Source organism: Cynara cardunculus, assembly GCF_001531365.2.
Source record: "Cynara cardunculus var. scolymus isolate 2C chromosome LG 16, CcrdV1, whole genome shotgun sequence".
In the NCBI taxonomy this organism is placed as follows: Eukaryota; Viridiplantae; Streptophyta; class Magnoliopsida; order Asterales; family Asteraceae; genus Cynara; species Cynara cardunculus.
In genome coordinates, this window is record NC_037543.1 from 17,885,159 (window position 1) to 17,903,633 (window position 18,475).

The 18,475-nt window shown below is 31.7% G+C and overlaps 1 protein-coding gene across 3 annotated transcripts; it reads right to left on the reverse strand.

Annotated features, from left to right (window-relative positions):
• Positions 1–2,672: 2,672 nt before the first annotated feature.
• Positions 2,673–13,027, reverse strand: LOC112529231 (GDP-mannose 3,5-epimerase 2). 3 transcript variants are annotated; one of them, XM_025140401.1, is made up of 7 exons: positions 12,944–13,027; positions 6,225–6,632; positions 5,007–5,100; positions 4,733–4,862; positions 4,348–4,480; positions 3,958–4,165; positions 2,673–3,032 (listed from the first exon to the last, which is right to left on the reverse strand). In XM_025140401.1, the coding sequence occupies exons 2-7, from the start codon at positions 6,629–6,631 to the stop codon at positions 2,877–2,879; spliced, it is 1,128 nt and encodes a 375-aa protein (XP_024996169.1). In that variant the 5' UTR covers position 6,632; positions 12,944–13,027; the 3' UTR covers positions 2,673–2,876. The 3 variants fall into 3 exon arrangements, with proteins under 3 accessions (XP_024996169.1, XP_024996168.1, XP_024996167.1); XM_025140400.1 differs by lacking the exon at positions 12,944–13,027 and adding an exon at positions 9,908–9,932 and having other exon boundaries at positions 2,679–3,032; XM_025140399.1 differs by lacking the exon at positions 12,944–13,027 and adding an exon at positions 6,758–6,823 and having other exon boundaries at positions 2,679–3,032.
• Between the last annotated feature and the right edge of the window lie 5,448 nt (positions 13,028–18,475).

Sequence of the window (18,475 nt, forward strand, 5' to 3'; positions counted from 1 at the left end):
GGGGGGGGGGGGGGGGGGGGGGGGAGGGCAAAGGATCGTGTGAGATGAAGAGCTAAAGTGAGAAGCGTAAGAAAGGATCTGAACATTTGATCACTTTTAATCTCAAACTCACCTATGAATCGTGCTTGATACGAGGATTGATCTGGTGTATCTCATCCTAATGTGCATTCAATGGTGGAGATCTCTTCCTACACTTTTCACATTAACTCTCATTTTCTCACTAGAATTCAGTTCTATATATGTGTGTATGTGTGTGTATATGTATGTATGTGAATGTATATGTATATATGTATATATATGTTATTGTAAATTGTATATGATGTAATAAAAGTTATGAATTTGATTATTTCTGGCAGGAATAAGACCAGAGCCATCATAACAACAATATCTTAAATAAGTTCTATCAAAGATGAAAATTTTACATCTGATATTGTAAATAACACAACCAAAAACAAACTAAGAAACTGAAACTGATTGTAACCAATTTTAGAAATAATATATGAATTTCAAAACTTTTATAACATAAAATATATTTATCTATATAATCTAAAATTCATATATTCAATATTTGAACCTACTTGTGTTTTTATATGTATATGAACAAACACATACATACATGCATGTGTCATGTGTGTCTCATATATAGATACATATATCTAATATTCAATCGAAAATAAAAATCTCTTGAACCAGACTTAAAACGCGTCTTAAATCAAGCCTAATCGATCCTATAACCTAATTCTAATTGACCCTCCGTCCTAACCGAGTAACTAGGCTTTGAGCTAAATATGTAGACACACATATAGACCATTAAGCCTAACCCCGGTTAGTACCAAAACTTTTAATAAACCAAACCAAACCAAACCAAAAAAGAAAAAGGTAAAAAAAAAACTCGATGAATCACACATAGTACCATAGTAGGTCTAGGAAGCATCAGATGTATGCAAACCTTACCTGTACCCTAAAAGGTAAAGACTGTTTTCGTAATAAATATATAAAAACTATGAAGGTTTTGAGAAAATGATAGGTGTCCAATAGGGGTGCTCAAAAAACCCGACCAACCCGATTAACCCGATCAACCCAACTCAATCCAACGCAAAATAACTCAACCCGAAGCAACCCGATGTGTAATCGAGTTGTAAAATTTTCAAACCGTATGTATTGGGTTGATATTGGGTTACTATTATTTAAATCCAACCCAACCCGATGAACCCGATATCCTTTTATTTCTTGGATTTAATATGATTGTTGAATTTCTATTAGTATACACATTATACAATTACATTATCATGTATGTTTTTCATATGCCCATATTTTCAATCTATTCATATCTCTATATAACTCATTCATATACATGTTCAGTAATTGTGAACATATACAAGTAAATTGAGAAAATTAATTGCATGTGATATACGTAAGAATTATGGATAAGTTGTATCAAATGATTGATGATGAAAAAGAAATTATGAGTGAGAAATAACATATTCAATGTTAGAAGAATATTTTAATATATCAAAGTATCAACCCGACCAACCCGTACGGGTTGGATTGGGTTGGGTTGTACTTTGGTTTGGTTTGAGTTGGGTTAAGATTTTTCCAAACCGCAAGCATTGGGTTGGGTTGTTCACTGTATTCAACCCGATCAACCCAACCCATGAGCACCCCTAGTATCCAATAATGCATCTATATTGATGTGAATTGGGTTAGGCCCTATATTGATGTGAATTGGGTTAGGCCCAATATTGCATCTATATTGATGTGAATTGGGTTAGGCCCATATTGCATCTATACTCTATAACTAGATCAAGCAGAGGCCGTTTTTCAACACTAACCAAGTAAACATTTACCAAAAAAAAGGTTAGGAATTGTTTGTTTACCTCTTGATAGTTTTATTAAAAGATAACATCTGAATCATTAAAAGATGAATCTTATTTGGCAAAAAAAATCTCTCTTAATGGTTCTAAAACCCTCTAAATGATTTTGCATCATGAGCCTCCCTTAACCATTAAGCGCCCTAATTTCATTGTAAACAATTATCAAACAATTATATTTCATTTTGTACTATATCATGAAGGCCTTTTAATCATTCTGACCAATTAATCATTTTGCACAAAACCATTCAGCAACTGCCAAACAGCCTCTTACCACTCTCACTTACCTCATCGAGTAAGAATCTCGGTCATCAAAATGACATAGCAAATTGTTGGAAGCGTCTCTTACTTTGTAAGCACTAACCTAGTAAAAGCCACCGCCCTCATTTACCGGTTAAGATTTTCGATACTTGTCAAGTTTACCCAATAAAGTAAGATAAGTGAAGATGATGACTCTTAACTGCATAGCGTCAATAAATGACCCCTATACTATGTTTGACAAACTAGCTGATAAGTTAACTATTAAAGCTAGTTGTTTGCTAATAAACTAGTCATTTTTTGTATAAGCTAGCTGACAATGCAAAATAACTTCAAAAGCATAAATGGCATAACCAGAAGAAAGAAAAAACATATATCTTATTGAAAAGCTACTTGAAGTACCTTCTCAAAAAGCTAGCTTACGGCCAACCAAATGGGACTTTTTCAATAAGCTAAAAAAAGCAAGTTAGCTTATAGTTGCCAAACACTCCCGAGTACAATTACAGTACTCAAACCACATAAGACTCTCCTTGTCCATAAAAGTTACGATAAAACGACAAGGGAAAGGCTCCATTCATACGAAAAACGGATGCTAAAGCAATGACAATCAGTCCAACAATAGGAGATAAGAGCAAAGTAGCAAAGCTCTCAAAAGACTTCAAGATTACACATCAAGGTAAATAACAGAACATGAACAACCTTGAATACTAAGACCACGGAAAACGGAACTGGAGCCTTACATTCCTTTCATTCTTTGCCATCAGCAGCCCTGAGAGATCCGAGTTGAACCGGTGCTTGGGTCCCAACAACTTTAGACGACCCATAAACCGAAAGGTCAAAACCAGCACCTCTTTCTTTCTCAATTTGCTCCTTGATCCAGAAATATGTGATTCTCAAGCCATCCTGCATATCAATCATAAAGTGAATGAAGTGATGATAAATCGACACACAAGTATGCATACCAATTAACTTGGAAAGTCAAAACAGCGCTTTTACAGTTATATTTGTAAAATCTCCATATCTAGTGCTACGAGGTGCATTTTTTGTTGTATCCATGAACTATTAGTCATGATTATTAGTAGATTCAGGATTAGGGACAGAGGAGGGGAAATTTTCGTTTTTCCCTTGTTTCTAAAAAGAAAGGAAGGTGAATAAACCAAATTAAACGAACTCAGTAAATATAACGTACAGTGGGGTCTCGGAAGGGTAAGATGTATGCAATTTAATAAACTAGAAAGAAGGGCTAGATGGGGTTATCAGCAGAAGTCCAATTCTGCTATCAACCAATACGACAAAGAACAAGCACACACTCTCACACACACACGCATACGCATATATATATATACACATCTATATGTAGAACAATATAGGTACACATGTACATATGCATAGGCATATGCAGGCGTGCTTATACACAGAGAGAGAGAGTTGGGTTTTGGTGAGAATAACCCCTTTTTCACGAGAACATCAAAGAAACTGAAGGTATCGTCATATTGTGTGAAGGATTATCATGAGAAGTGTGAAGATACATTTATATCATGTGAAGGTTACAGTAACCTTCCATTACGTATGTGAAGGTGATGTGAAGATTACAATCTTCACACAAAATAACATAACATTCACACAGTATAACATGGAAGCGAAAATTTCACAAATGAACTTTGACTCTGCAAGCATATATATAACTATGGATTATAACACAAAACTTTTCTTTTATTGGTATGACTTTTGGTTGGTATGCATATTTAAATGTGCCCTTTATCATACACTTTTAAAATGTATGAACCATTATGTATTTATATACTTACAACGAAGGGAAAAGGAATACCTTTAGTTTCATGGTAGGGGCCCATCCAAGCTTCTCTTTGATTAAAGTGTTGTCCGAGTTTCTACCACGTACTCCTTCTGGGCCTGGGATGTGGTGGATCGGTAGCTTCTTGTCCTCAAAACCGAGAACAATTTCAGCCATTTCATTCATGCTTACCATCTCATCACTTCCAATATTCACTGGTTCACGGAAGTCGGATTTTGTCAATCTGTTAAACCATGTGAAGAAGAAGTTCGTATCAAGATAACCCCTTTGATTCAGTTAGTTTCAAGTAATCACCTAAAGAAAAAATATCTTACAAGTTTGAAGTCCAAAATACGCTTTGGTAAATTAATTCACGAAAAATGGAATAAAAACCATTGGTGGCTCTCACAAACACGAATGAAGTACCTTAAGACACCTTCGACACATTCATCAATGAAGGTAAAAGATCGAGTTTGTAGCCCATCTCCCCACATTTCAAACTTATCGGTGGATGTAAGGGCTTTTCTGCAGAAAGCAGCAGGTGCTTTCTCCCTTCCACCTGCAGTTGTTAAGATGTGAAAAACCAAATTATATTACACCCTCCGTCCCAGAAAAGAATCAACTTTACAATCTTTCTAGTCAATATTTCAAATTCTAATATGAAGACCAATTTGATGTCCCTAGTTTGCCCTTTGTTTATAAAGGAATCATATTGTAATTGATATTAAACTTGCTCAAAACTCGTGAAATTGTAGAGTGGGTCTTTTAAATTGATTGTTATCTGGAGATTAATGGGTCTTCAAAATTGTACCTTTCCATGTGCCGAAAGGTCCGTAGATGTTATGAAAGCGTCCAATTCGGCACTCAATTCCAAAGTCTTTGGTGTAGTGCCTGCACAACTCTTCAGTTGCTAGTTTCTCCAAACCATAAGCATCTTGAGGCTAAAATACAAGGGGGAAAATGCAGACATAATTAAGGATATGAACCAAAATAGGTGATAGAAATATATTCAGCAAAGTTACATGTGTATATATTTATATTTATAAGTGTATGTATATATTCATGATTAGTCAAGAATCAATAACCTCGGCAGGCCAAGCGTCTGCTTCCTTCAAGCTCACATTGGTTTCCAACTGCTTAAACTCAGGGTAAATGCAAGCACTAGAGGCGTAAAAGAACCTGTACACCGTAACATGAAAGTCAATGTATTGTCTATCTGTCTCATTAAAATTGCAACATTTTACTAGACATACGCGCCAATACCTATATCAGGATTAGACCCATTTCGACCGAGCGGCAACCGAAATAAAGGTTCATCAAACTCGAATGTATTTCAGTGATGACAAAACAGAGGGAATCTCATTAACCAAGCTCGATCATAATCATGATTTACAATTATGACAATTGGAAAATAAGTAACTTCAGCTTCGTCCTCTAGGAAACCCATGAAAAATTGGAACATTTTCCTTTTTGGGAATCCCCATATTGCAACATTCCGTCTTTAGGGAAGTTTCAAGTTAAAAACGAATTTTTCAGCCATTATCATCCTTGCAAATTAATGGATCACATATTTCCAGTCCAAAAAGTACGTTTTGTTTTGTTTCTATTGAAGGGCATTTTAGATATTTGACAAATGGTCAAACACGTTCCTTAAACTATATGTCAAGTCAAACGACTTTTCATGGAACAAGGGAACTTATAATAACTGGACATCTAAGAAGATTCTCTGATTTAATACCATATCGAATATTTAGGGTTCCAACTCAAAACCAACAGCAACGAGTGTATTAACCGAGGATCATATATGCATCTAACTTATCCGTGGGATCACTAGCTTTACAAACACAAAATTAACTCTACACACGGAGATAAGTCACAACAAATGAAGTCTCACTATGAAAGTGTGAATTGTGTAAATGGCTGCAAAAGGTTATGTAAGGCTGTAAGCATATCCACACTAGATATCAACAAGGAAAATAGAGTATAGTTTAGTGAAAAGGATGACTATTAGTCAGATATCTAAATACCCTTCAACAACATTGTGGACCAACATTAATGTCATTAAATTTGCAATAACTACCAATGAGCAAATAGGTAATTATAGATTGAAACTATGCAAGTAAAAAAGATATGTCGGATTTATTTCAAAACATCCCATTTAGGAAAGAAAGTTGTTGCATTTATTTAGGGACATGGAGTAGCTTCTCATGGAACCATAATTAAAAATGTCATAAATAACGGTTCTAGAAACAACTTAAATTCCAAATTGTAATGGTTATAATAACAAGATTACATTGACTAACCTCTTAACTCCATTGATCCTCGACGCCTCGAGCATGTTAAAACTTATCATTGTGTTGTTATACATAATGACCGAGTGGTTTGACTGAATGAAGCCCATACCACCCATATCAGCAGCCAAGTTAAAGACATGATCGACATTCTCTGTAACTTTCAAACAATTATCCATCACCCGAAGATCAACAAGATGGAACTCATGGCAAAACATGTCCTCTGGCATGTGCTCGTTTTTCTTCCAGTCAGAAGCAATGATGTAATGGCCCTCAGTTTTCAAACGACGAGCAATGTGTGAGGCAATGAATCCACCAGCTCCAGTAATGGAAATCCGAAGCTTGTCTGATGGCCAGTAAGGTTCCCTCTCAAGATTCTCGTAAGTGAATGACCCATATTTGGTTTCACCAGTTCCCATCCTACAAATTTTACCATGAAAAACATGAGTTATTGATGTAGGCGGAAAACGTATTACAAACACACAGAACAATTACTGCTTTACCAGCTTGTACTTCATGGAAAAAATTGATAACTTATTACTTACCTAACATACACCACTTTCGAGAGGTTGTATTCTCCTGCCTTACGCCTCACTTTGGTTACAAGAAATTTGGATAGCCAACCCTTACCCGACCCCTATATTTATAACCACCAAATTATTCCACTGGCTCAATTATCTCCCAAGTCCCAACTACTTCCACCTAACTCACCAGATATTATTATTATAACCATGCCGTGCACCAAATCTTTCTATGTCTACTGTATGTATATTTGATCTGTGGGTCCAATAAATAACATCCATCAAACCAATAATATTATCATCCTCAACAATTCCTATCATCGCAAAGAAGTTATAACACACCACAGACGCAATTTTTTGTTGATTCTGAGTTTCAATAAATCTGATTATTTCCCAAAATGAAACTTGAGAGGACAAGAATGGATTTATGAAACAGAAGTGAGAAGGTGAGGGTTGTTTTGCAAACCGACAACTTTATTATAAATGTGAGGAAATAACGCAGTTACAAGCAATTAAAGAATATTTCAAGTTATAGAAATCATAAAACCATTAGTAAACATTTATTGCTTCAATATGCACCCACAGATATAACTATGAGCACGGAACACATCATCCCATCTATCATTCGGATAATATAGCGAAAGTAATCATTTACTAAAAGACAACATCACTAAAACCTAGCCTACATGAGTAGATTTATTGTCAAAATCTATGCTGGTTCACCATCAGAAAACATTGTTTCTGTAGTGGGGCTGCGTGATCTGGTTTTTTAAGGAATTATGATACTAACACCATGAACTACAAAGGGGAAAGTTTTGGGCAGAAGGCCTGCTGCCATGTGTGTGCATGTTTTGTGTGTTTGACATAGTAACCAACGGAGATGTGCCAAAATTTCTGGATTTAACAATTGTAAACCATGAGTCTGGTCTAATATGGCTTGACAGGTTTGGATGGAATCAAGATGGTGAGCTTCTTGGGTCTGGGTTTGAAAGGATAAGGGGCCGTTTACCCAATTGCTTACCCAGTAAGCGCTTACCGATAGGAGTCAACACTATGATTTATTTTGATGCGTAAGATTTTAGTATATTAAAACATATCGAATGCAACAATTTAGTGGGTAAGCGCTTACCTAAGTAAGAGTCATCTTCCTCACTTACCGGGTAAGACTCTCCATCATTCTCATCGCTCTTACCCGGTAAGATTCTTGACCCTTCTAATGTTCATCCAATGAGGAAATTTATCTGGTAAGTACTTACCAAGTAAGTGTTTAGTAAACGGCCCCTAAGTCTGTAATCAGACTTCTAATAGCCAAAACAGACCTTATTACTAAGAACGTATTAGATTTGGTAACAATGAATTAATATGTTTTTAAATGATGTAGAAGTGCTTTCCAGCAATGTAATTGTCAATCCTAAAAAGCAGGCAAACCCAATAACCTTCAATCAACTTAAAACTATGGTAGGAAGTTGTTAGTAGCTCACAATGGTGACTTATAAAGGGCTCATAGTCGACCTAGTTACAAATGTGATGATACAATGTTAGAAGCACGGAAACAAAGCAATACAAGCGTTAAATTTTAAAAGCTAAAATCAATATCACTAGTAGAAAATGGGTATAAAAACTTATATCTCGCGGTAACAAGAATGTATTGTTCTGGGGTATATCAAGGTTCAGTCTCGGATTCATATTTCATCGACCAATCCCTCCCATTTCATCAAGTGCTAAGGTAGGATGATAAGAAATTCTGATCAGGGCAAAACAAGTTATGGAAAACAGACAAATGTAATTTAGTTTTGAAAAAGATTTGCAATAAAGAAACGGATTTCATTTGGTGCTCAAAGCATGATGACAAGAAAATCCTGATTAGGACAAAACAAGTTATAGAAAACTGACAAATGAAATCATGGATTTAGAAACAATCGCATAAAGGGACAGATTTCATGAACAGAGAGTTTTATAAGCTTCAGGAATCATCATTCCACACTTAACAAGAACATGCAAAAAAGGAATGAGCATAAAATGAAACCCCAGCCTAGATCTATAAAGTGCTAGCCATGCTCTATTACAATGGTTGTACCATTTCTTGAAGTGGACAACTGCCCACACAAATTTGATGATTGACCGATGACTCTCTCACCTTTTTTGAGATATATATTATAGGTAGTCTTGATTACATGGTACATTAGACCAAAAAAATTGCTGCAAATGCCATGGGAGCTCTCTCACTTGTACACATGCACATACAAAAAAGGTCAGATAGAGTGTCACTCTATCATTTTCAGCAAGTTTCATTGGTTTTGTTGTATAACATCATAAAAAAGACATGTTACTAACAAATGTATACAATAACTTCTCTTAACCAAAGGGCCTTTGGCCTAGCGGTATGTGAGTCTTTGGCCTCCTAGGAGGTCAAAGGTTCAAACCTCACGAAAGGTGAGGAGGGTGTGTGAGTTTATTTGTTCTATTTGCCGTATATAAATATTATATACTTCAAAAAAAAACCTTCTCTCATTTTAAAAAGTAAACCAAATCTGTAGAAGGCAAGTGAAGATATTGAACAATAGACAATCTAGTTAGCATGACTAGCCATTGTAGCCAATCACAAAGCACATCAACGAAATGAAATCAGCCCAAACGAACTATCTGCCACTAAGCCGAAATGGTAAAAACAATAGGCAAGTGATAATTTTAACAAGACTCAATGTTAACAATTTTCATATGATATTTTAAAATGGAAATCGTTAATAGAATTAAAGCAATAGAGTGTGAATGTGTTTCCTTGTGTCTCTCTGATGGAAGAAGAGAGGCAATTCACACAATTAGCACTTGGGATGCCATTAGAACACACAACTTTCAAGCAATTCACACAATTCAAAGGGGCAAGCAGTAGAGAATTCATCTAGGAGAACTATACACAAATCACATCGCAGAGTTTTAGAAAATGTAACATCGACATACGACACAAATGCCTAGTTACACACATAAACTTGAAAAGAACATTAAAAAAACCCAGACATTCTTGTGCCCTTTCAGCAAAACACCACAAATCTCAGCAAAATCAACCAAAATCCGAATCAGATCACGGCATAAATAAAAACCGATGCGAATTATACACAAAACCCATGAATTGATCAGCAGTTCACAATAGTAAGAAAAACAAGAATTTAGAATCACCTCGACAAAATTTTAGAGGGATGCAGCAAAATTGATCCCTCTTGAACGCCACTCGTATCCTGAACTCTTATGGTGGAAACACAGTCCAACTATCCTTCAACTTAATGTTTTTTTTAGGTTTCTTGGGCGCCCCTTTTTTCTTTTGTCTATCTTTTTGGAATTGTGGACATAAAAGATCGATCTTTAGACAAAATAATCTATGACGTGAATATAAAGAACAAAAGTCTTAAACTTTCCTATCGCTATTAAATTTCTAAGCTCGTATGGTCCCAAAAACATCCAATGTGTTGAAACCTGCTTAATTAAAAACTAATTTTTCTCTAGTTTTTGAAATATTTGTTTCCTTTGCATAAAAATGGAACGTAAAGCAAGATTGATACCAATCAAAGTTAGACCTGTCATGAAAATGATATGTAAGATCAAAATAGAAAAAAAATACATCTAGTGTTACATGTGAAGGCATGGATCAATGCACATGCAAGAGCATGTGTCATTGTAAAATTACTTATTAGCCTTTTCGCCATTTCGGTATCAACGAATTATTCCAACTCTTCATGGACCATGCCCACGACAGGTTGTTACAAAGAAAAAGCAAGAATCACTGGGATTCAATACCGTTGATCACTGGCTTTTAGCCAAAAAAGACAACTTATTTTTCATCCTTTTGAAATTTATCGAAACTTTTATTTTAAAGAGTCTCGTTTTTGTTTAAAACTTAATGGTGTTTCTAAACCATGTATTGCACTACGAAATACGCTCCGGTGTCGAAAATGAGACTTGTTGTCAATTCATTAACATTCTAAACCATTGTTTTGAGGGTCAACGCATTCAAATCATTATTATTATTTAATTTATTAGGTGAAGTTAAAAGTAAATTTCATTTAAGGATGTAGGTGTGGATCGGATTGTTTTATTACCCCATCAAAACCCGAAATAATTAAACGTTGATTTGACATATTTAGAAGATTCCTAGAATAGTAAGGGTGTTTGGATGTATATTTTAATAATGATTACGTGATAACAAATAATCTAAATCAATTAATTAGTTGTTAAAAAAGTAATATAATGTTTGGAAGTGTTTCACAACTTCAAAGTTGTAATAATCAACTCTCATGGTGAATGATTTGACAATTGTTATATAGGTAAATAAGATATATAAGTAATTTTATTCAATTTGTTACTAATCATGTCAAACTGATTATGTGAACAAATAAGCAAAAGCACGATACTTGAGAAATTGATTAGTCCAAAAAAAATGAAACCCAAACAACAATTGACACGAAAAGAATGTGTTTCCCTCACAGTAATACGTCAACCTCCGACAAGAGTACTCTCCAAATTCATGGGTGGTTAAGGATACACAAAGATAGTCGGTCTAAGAGATTCATGACCGATTTGTTAACCGGCATCCAATCTAAGATGCAGTTGTCTCGTCGCAATTCAACCTCTATGCAAGGCTTTACATTCCCAAAAACCACTACTATAAATGGAAATCTCCCTACTTTGATCAGGGTGGTGGTTTTATGTCGAAATCCGCCATCTCCTCCATGTACCACCGAACCTAAACTTCTCACGACAAAAACCCATGTAATTGTCGTGTCAATAAACCACCGGCTGGTGTCGAAATATCTTATTTCGGTTGCATACAATGAGGACTCGCGGGAAGGGATCAAGTGGATGGCCGCCCATGGTAGAGAATGGCTAAATGACAACACTAATCTCCATAAGACGTTTCTTAGTAGAGACTAGGCCAGGGTCAACATTCCCCATAACATGGCTATGGGGCAGGTTTAGACTCGGATGAGGTAATAAGCCTCACAGGTCTTATTTCGCTCCATCTGTTTTTTGGTTGAAAATACCTAATTTGATCTGAGTCAAGTAAACGTTGCCAAAACAAAGCCTTCGTGGATCAATATAATGCATCAGATCCCATTACAACTTTGCCAATAAACGTATTTGAACCAGATAGCACTTGCGTTTTTTAGAAAATGTTGAATATAACAAGGCTGGAAAAAGATGTCAACTCATCATATTCAATACATTTCATTTGTTTCATCATAAATATATCATCTTCAAGACGATGTAGCACTAACAGTTTCGCCATCTCTAGCGAATTCTCTAAAGTAGAGAAAATGAAGATTTTGGTTTAATCAAACATGATTCTCTAAATTATCCTCTAAAATAGAGAAAAAAAAAAGAATATAAAATTCTCCAAATGTAAAGAATTCTTTAAAATTTAATATGAGGAGAGATAAATGATTTTCTTTCGCACCAATGAGATTGAATATATTATGATTTTATAAAAACTTTTTAAAAGTGTATTTAATTGATAACATTATACAAATATAAAATATTATAATAATATAATTAATATTGAAGTCTCCAAAGTTAAAGAATTTTTTTGGAATATTTTTGGATTTGAATGTGATTTTTTTTATTTAAACTTTTTATCATATATTTTTAAAAAAAATTATAGAGAATCTATCGAAATGTTTAAATATAAACCAAAAGTATATAATGCAAGTGAAAATAACGAAAAATAGCCGATGAAAACCCACATCAACAAAACTAAAACGATCCTAAATGATGGACTCATTTCACCATTTCACATGGTAAATTGGTAATTTAACAATTAACTCTTTTAAAAAAAGAAACATTGACTATCTTTGATGATATTCTCAAACGGAAATTGTTTCGATTTCTATGGAACGAAAGTAATAATGGTCAGGGAATGTGTTTTATTATGGATCTCTGCAGAGAGGAAGAGCATACACACACACACAGACTGTTCGGAGAACTCAGCATTGAATTCATCTTAAACCACACAAATACCTACCTACTCACACACATAAAATCGATAAGAACAGCATGAAACCTAGACAATTCAGCAAACCACCACAAATCTCAACAAAATCAACCAAATTCCGAATCAAATAACAGCATCAATCGCCGGATATGTGAATTATCGACAAAATCCATCAATCAATCAGCAGTTCACAAGCGATTAATGTTGGAAAGCCAAGAATTTAGAATTACCTCGAAAAGAAATCCGAAATATTGAAGCGAGCGAAGTTTCGTCGAACAAAGCCCTTGCACTTGGTAGAGGATTTGGGCGCCACTGCAATTATCCTTCTGATTGATGGTCTATTTATTTTGGGTTTCTTAGATGTACATTTTGTCTTTTTCTGATTTTGTGGACGTAATAATTCAATATTTATGGAAATTAATTTATGATATAAATATAATAAAAAAAACATTTTAAATTTTCCATTTATGGTAATTAAATCAACATAATTCAAATTCAATCAGATTAACGTGACATATTATTAAAAATTAAATAAAATATAAAATGTTTTATTTGTTTTTTATCCCATTTTTGTATATAATTGAAGTGAAACTCTCATATAGATTACAAATAAATAATGCATAAGTATAACTTATTAAAGCTTTATGCTTGAATTGGTGTAATTAACTGCAGATAAACATAATCAAATACTGGATAAACATTTTATTTTAAATATAAAAAATTTAAAATATAATTAAGATAATTATTGTATTATAACAGAATACTTAAATATTATCTTTATAAAAATTATTATATTAAATCAAAAATAAATTACTTCGTTATTGAATATAAATTAAATTACAATAAAAAAATCGAATTAAAGAAATTATACAACAAAAAACAAAACAAAAACTTTTGAATAGTTAATTTGATATTAATATCGATATGTTTTTAAAAAAAATTTAAGATATCTTCAAATTTATATTTTATTTAAAAATAAAAACATTATTTTTTTCTCAAAACTACATAAAACCGTATTATAACATCAACAAGAGACAAAATAAAACGAAACATTAAAATCGAGATATATCTCGTTTCATTGCATAAGTATCTTTCTATTATTTTATAATATGATTAATAAAATTATTTAATTATTAACTAATATTTATTTGAATATTAATAAAATACTCAATAGTAATAAAATACTCAATAGTTAATATTTTATTCGAAAAAGTAATAATAAAATATTTGATTGGTAGTAAAAAATTTAAATTTATTAATTAATTAATATTTTTCAACAAACTTTAGTTTTTTCTAAAATTTACGCTTTTTTATGTTTTATGAATATATTTTATAACATTTGTAACATCCTCAACATGTGAGAGTCGATGTTATGGTGTGCGAAAAATTCATAATAATATTACAAGTATAATATAAAAAATAAAAAGTCATAACTAAATTTAAATGAAAATTACGAAACTACCCTTCTATTTTTTCATAGCCGGAAATTTTGACCGATTAAATCGGTAATTTTTGACCAGTCAAAAATGCAATTCTTGATCAGTCAAATCCGATCTTAACCGTATGAAAGCCTAAGATCATTTATTTATTTCTTAAATATTTACCACTTATCAAACCATATGTTATTTTGGTAAAATATTTGTTTTTTAAAGATAGGGCAAAATAGCAATCTACTTTAATAAATTTTTTTAATTTAGCATTGTATTTTCAGTTTTCTTATTACAACAATGTGCTTTCAAACTATTTTTTATTAAAATATTGTACTTTGAAAAATTTACCCATTTTAAAGTGTGATGCCTTAATAAAAAATAATTTAAAAATGCATTGTTGTAATAAAGAAAAACAAAAATAGAATGTTATAATAATTTTGTTTTATAAAAGTAGGTTGATATTTCATGCATTTAACTCTTTAAATATATTTTCTAAATCTAATTATTAAAATTACTAATTATTAACTAATATATTTTTTGAATATTAATAATACTCAATTATTAGTTAATTTTTTATTTGAAAATGTAATAATAAAATATTTGGTTACTAGTTAAACAAATTTAATTTATTTAATTAAATAATATTTTTCAACAAACTCTAATCCATTTATATTATATATATAAAATCTAACCAAAGGGCATTTGGTCTAACGGTATCGTAGTCATTGGCCTTCTAGAAGGTTAGGGGTTCAAATCTCACCATAAATGAAAAGGATGTATAAGTTTCTTTGTTGCATTTGCCGTATATAAATATTATATATTTAAAAAAAAACTTTCTAAAATCTAGACTTTATTACGATTATGAAGATATTTTATTACATTCGTAACATTCATAACATGTGAGAGTCGTGTTATGACATGTGAAATATTCTTAATCATATCATAAAAATTTACTAAAGCAGTTAACATCATCAATCATAACGATTTTTAGTTATTTTTCATATTCTTTTTTTAAAATAACCGAAGTTAATTAAAATACTTTTAAAAAATACGTTTTTTTTAATTTCTTCGTTATAATCATTTCGTCAATATGTTCAAAGTGAGTCTAATATTAAATATTTTTATATTTAATCTTATATTATTAATATTATAAATATTTATGAATTATTTTAATACTTAATCTTATATTGTTAAATACTTACACTTTATACCCTTATAACAGATTAAATAAATAACTAGAAGAGTATAATGTATAAATATTAAAAAATGATTCATACGTATTAATTATATTTAATAATATAAAATTAAACCCAAAAGTATTTAATATTGAGCTCATTTTAACTGTATTGACGAAATGATTATAACGGTGTAATTCATAAAAAAAACGTAATTTTTTGATGTAATTTTTGATCTATTTTAGTTAATATATGGTTGTGTGTTAATTTAATGAATATGTAAAATAAAAAATGAATAAGTAAGAGATATAAAATAGATTAAATAACTAATTATAAAAATATAAAAATTTTATGCAGAAATCCATATTTTTTTTTACGTAAGGGTGCTTTTTAAACTTTTTATTGCCCAGAAACAATCTTTTTTCTTCGTAAAATTCACTTTATGCATAAATTTTGGCTATTTTGATAATAGACTTTAAAAAGTGTGTAAAAAACGAATTAAATTCATGAGATTGGATAATTTAATAAATTTGCTTAATCTATACTATATTATGAAACATTTGGCAAAAACTTTTAAAAACTACTTTTTATGCATGAGATATTGTTTATTGATGCATATTACTTAAAACTTAAAATTAAAAATAAATTATACGTAAGTACAATTTATTAAAGCTTTATGTTTGAATTCGTATAACAAACTACAGATAATCATAATCAAATACATGATAAATATCTTATTTTTAAATATAAAAAATTTGAAATATAGTTAGGATAATCATTGAATTCTAACAGAATACTTAATTATTATTTTTATATAAAATTATATTATTAAAATTAACTTTGTTATTAAACCTAAATTAAATTTAAAAAGTTATACAAAAAAACGAAAACTTTTAAATTGTTAATTTGATACTAATATCGATATATTTTTTTCAATTTTTTATGATATATTCAAAATTTATATTTTATTGAAAACAAAAACATTGTCGCTTTCTCAAAATCACATGAAACCGTATTATATCGACATAGACAAAATAAAATGAAACATTAAAATCGAGATTTATCTCGCTTTATTACGTGAGTACCCTTCTAGTATTACAAATATGATATGGAAAGTATTATTAAATCTAAAAAATTTAAAAAACTATTTATTTCGTATACTAATTTTTTTAATATGATAAAATAGATTAATGGTTTGTTTTACTTATATCATCTTATGTTATATCCAAGTAATTTTTTAACATGTCATTTTTATCATTTTATATTCTTTACAACAAAATCGGGTTTATGGAATGTCCAAAAAATTTAAGTGTCATATTTAAAGCCATTGTAATAAGTTTATAAGACGTTTTTTGGACATTTTAACTAGTTTTTACGACACTTTTAATGCAAAGCGTCCCATTAGCAAGTTTATAAAACACAATTTGAAAAAATGTTCTGTAAAAAGCGTCTTATAAAAAGAAGAGTTTATAGAACTTTTTCTCAAAATTGTCCTATAAAATTTGTTAATGCAATGCTTTGTAATAAAAGTATGCTAAAAAAAACTAGTTAAAACATTCAAAAGCATCTTATCAACTTATTACAACACTTATAGATAGAACGTTTTATATCATCTGAGAATTCATTAGACCTTATGGTTTAACCCTCGCTTTTCGAAACTAAACCATTTTCAGGTAAGTTTCGCGTTGACAATGCTTCAAAAGGGAATGGAAGATTTGATCCAAGCGGAGTTTGGCTTGGAGTTTAGCAGTTGTTTGTCCCTAGTTTTGGTAATAAATCTCAGTTGTGGATGTGGATTACCTGCTATAATTTATTGAGATGTATTGAAAAACCTTGTATTCATCTACATTTGGTGTCGGTTTGATTTTTCTTATAAATCTTGTTATTTTGGATTTTGGGTTGTTACAATTGGTATCAGAGCCATAGTTTAAGGAATTTAGGTGACCAGTTATGTCTAAACTTAAACTACAGGATAAGGAAACACAAATTGAGATATAGGGATCCATTAGTAAAGACCTCAACATGGACATTTATGATAAGGTAGCGAGGACCCCCATATAAGGTAAATTTAACATTACATCTGGCCAATGTAATTATGAGTTTATATGTATTTGATTTACCTTATTATTATGAAACTGTTGGATTAAGTTTTGTTTATATGTGTTATTTCAATGTTAAAAGAATTTAGACTCTTTATGGGGTAAAGTTTAGGATCTTCGAGAAGTCGTCAATGAGTATAAACAAATTAGCTTGGGGTAGAAATTTCAAGACTCAAAGAGGGAGTAGAATGGTATAAGGGTGTGGGTGTAAATTCATTTGTTCTGTAGGGACTAGTTTGGTAAATAATGGAGTAAAAGGGGGTAAACCCTTTTCATATCCTCATCTGGTTGACGGTTTTGGAGAAGCTCTAGGGAGAAAGGAGATTTTGGAAGATTGAATTCTTTTGGAGCTTTGGTGTAGAAGTGAAGATTTCAGAGTAAAAAGATCATTATCCTCAAGGTGCTCAGTTTAGGATTTTCAGTTGTTAGGTTTGAGGTGGGGTGCAAGACACCAGATGAGTTCTCTTACCCTTATTTTTATAACTCGTGATCGTTTCTAAATGATTTTTAGAACTGATTATGGTTTTATGCATTAATGATTTATTATGTGAATTTACTATGTTGTACGTTGGAGGTAATTGAGCTGTATGTGGCTACGTAGAATGTGGAATTGCACAACAGACATTAGGTACCTTGAGATAGTGATATCTCTTGGGAGTGATAATATGTGTACCTTGAATTTGTTTATCGAGCACATTGGATAGGCATCTACTAAGGGCTTGAATTGTAATTGTCACGAGGGTTGAGGCAGAGATTGGCTACAAATGTTGTGCAATGTCCGTGTGATAGAAATGTGCCCTAAATTTTAATTGAGTATGGAAATTTTCTATTGTTGGTTTTATCATTATTTCAACTGTTTGAAATGTTTAAATGGTGATTAAAGGAATTCACTAGACCTTATGGTCTAACCCTTGTTTTTCAAAACTAAACCATTTGCAAGTAAATTTCGCTTTGAGAGTGCTTCAAAAGGGAGGGGGAATTTGATCCAAGTGGAGTTTGGCTTGGAGTTTAATAGTTGTTTGTCCCTAGTTTTGGTAATAAATCTCAGTTGTGGATGT

Excerpts from the sequence above, each read along its gene's own strand:
- LOC112529231 (XM_025140401.1), bottom strand. The coding sequence starts at position 6,631 with ATGGGAACTGGTGAAACCAAATATGGGTCATTCACTTACGAGAATCTT. Across the intron at positions 5,101-6,224 it reads AGGATCAATGGAGTTAAGAG|GTTCTTTTACGCCTCTAGTG; the intron begins GTTAGTCAATGT and ends TACGGTGTACAG. Across the intron at positions 4,481-4,732 it reads ACCTTTCGGCACATGGAAAG|GTGGAAGGGAGAAAGCACCT; the intron begins GTACAATTTTGA and ends TAACAACTGCAG.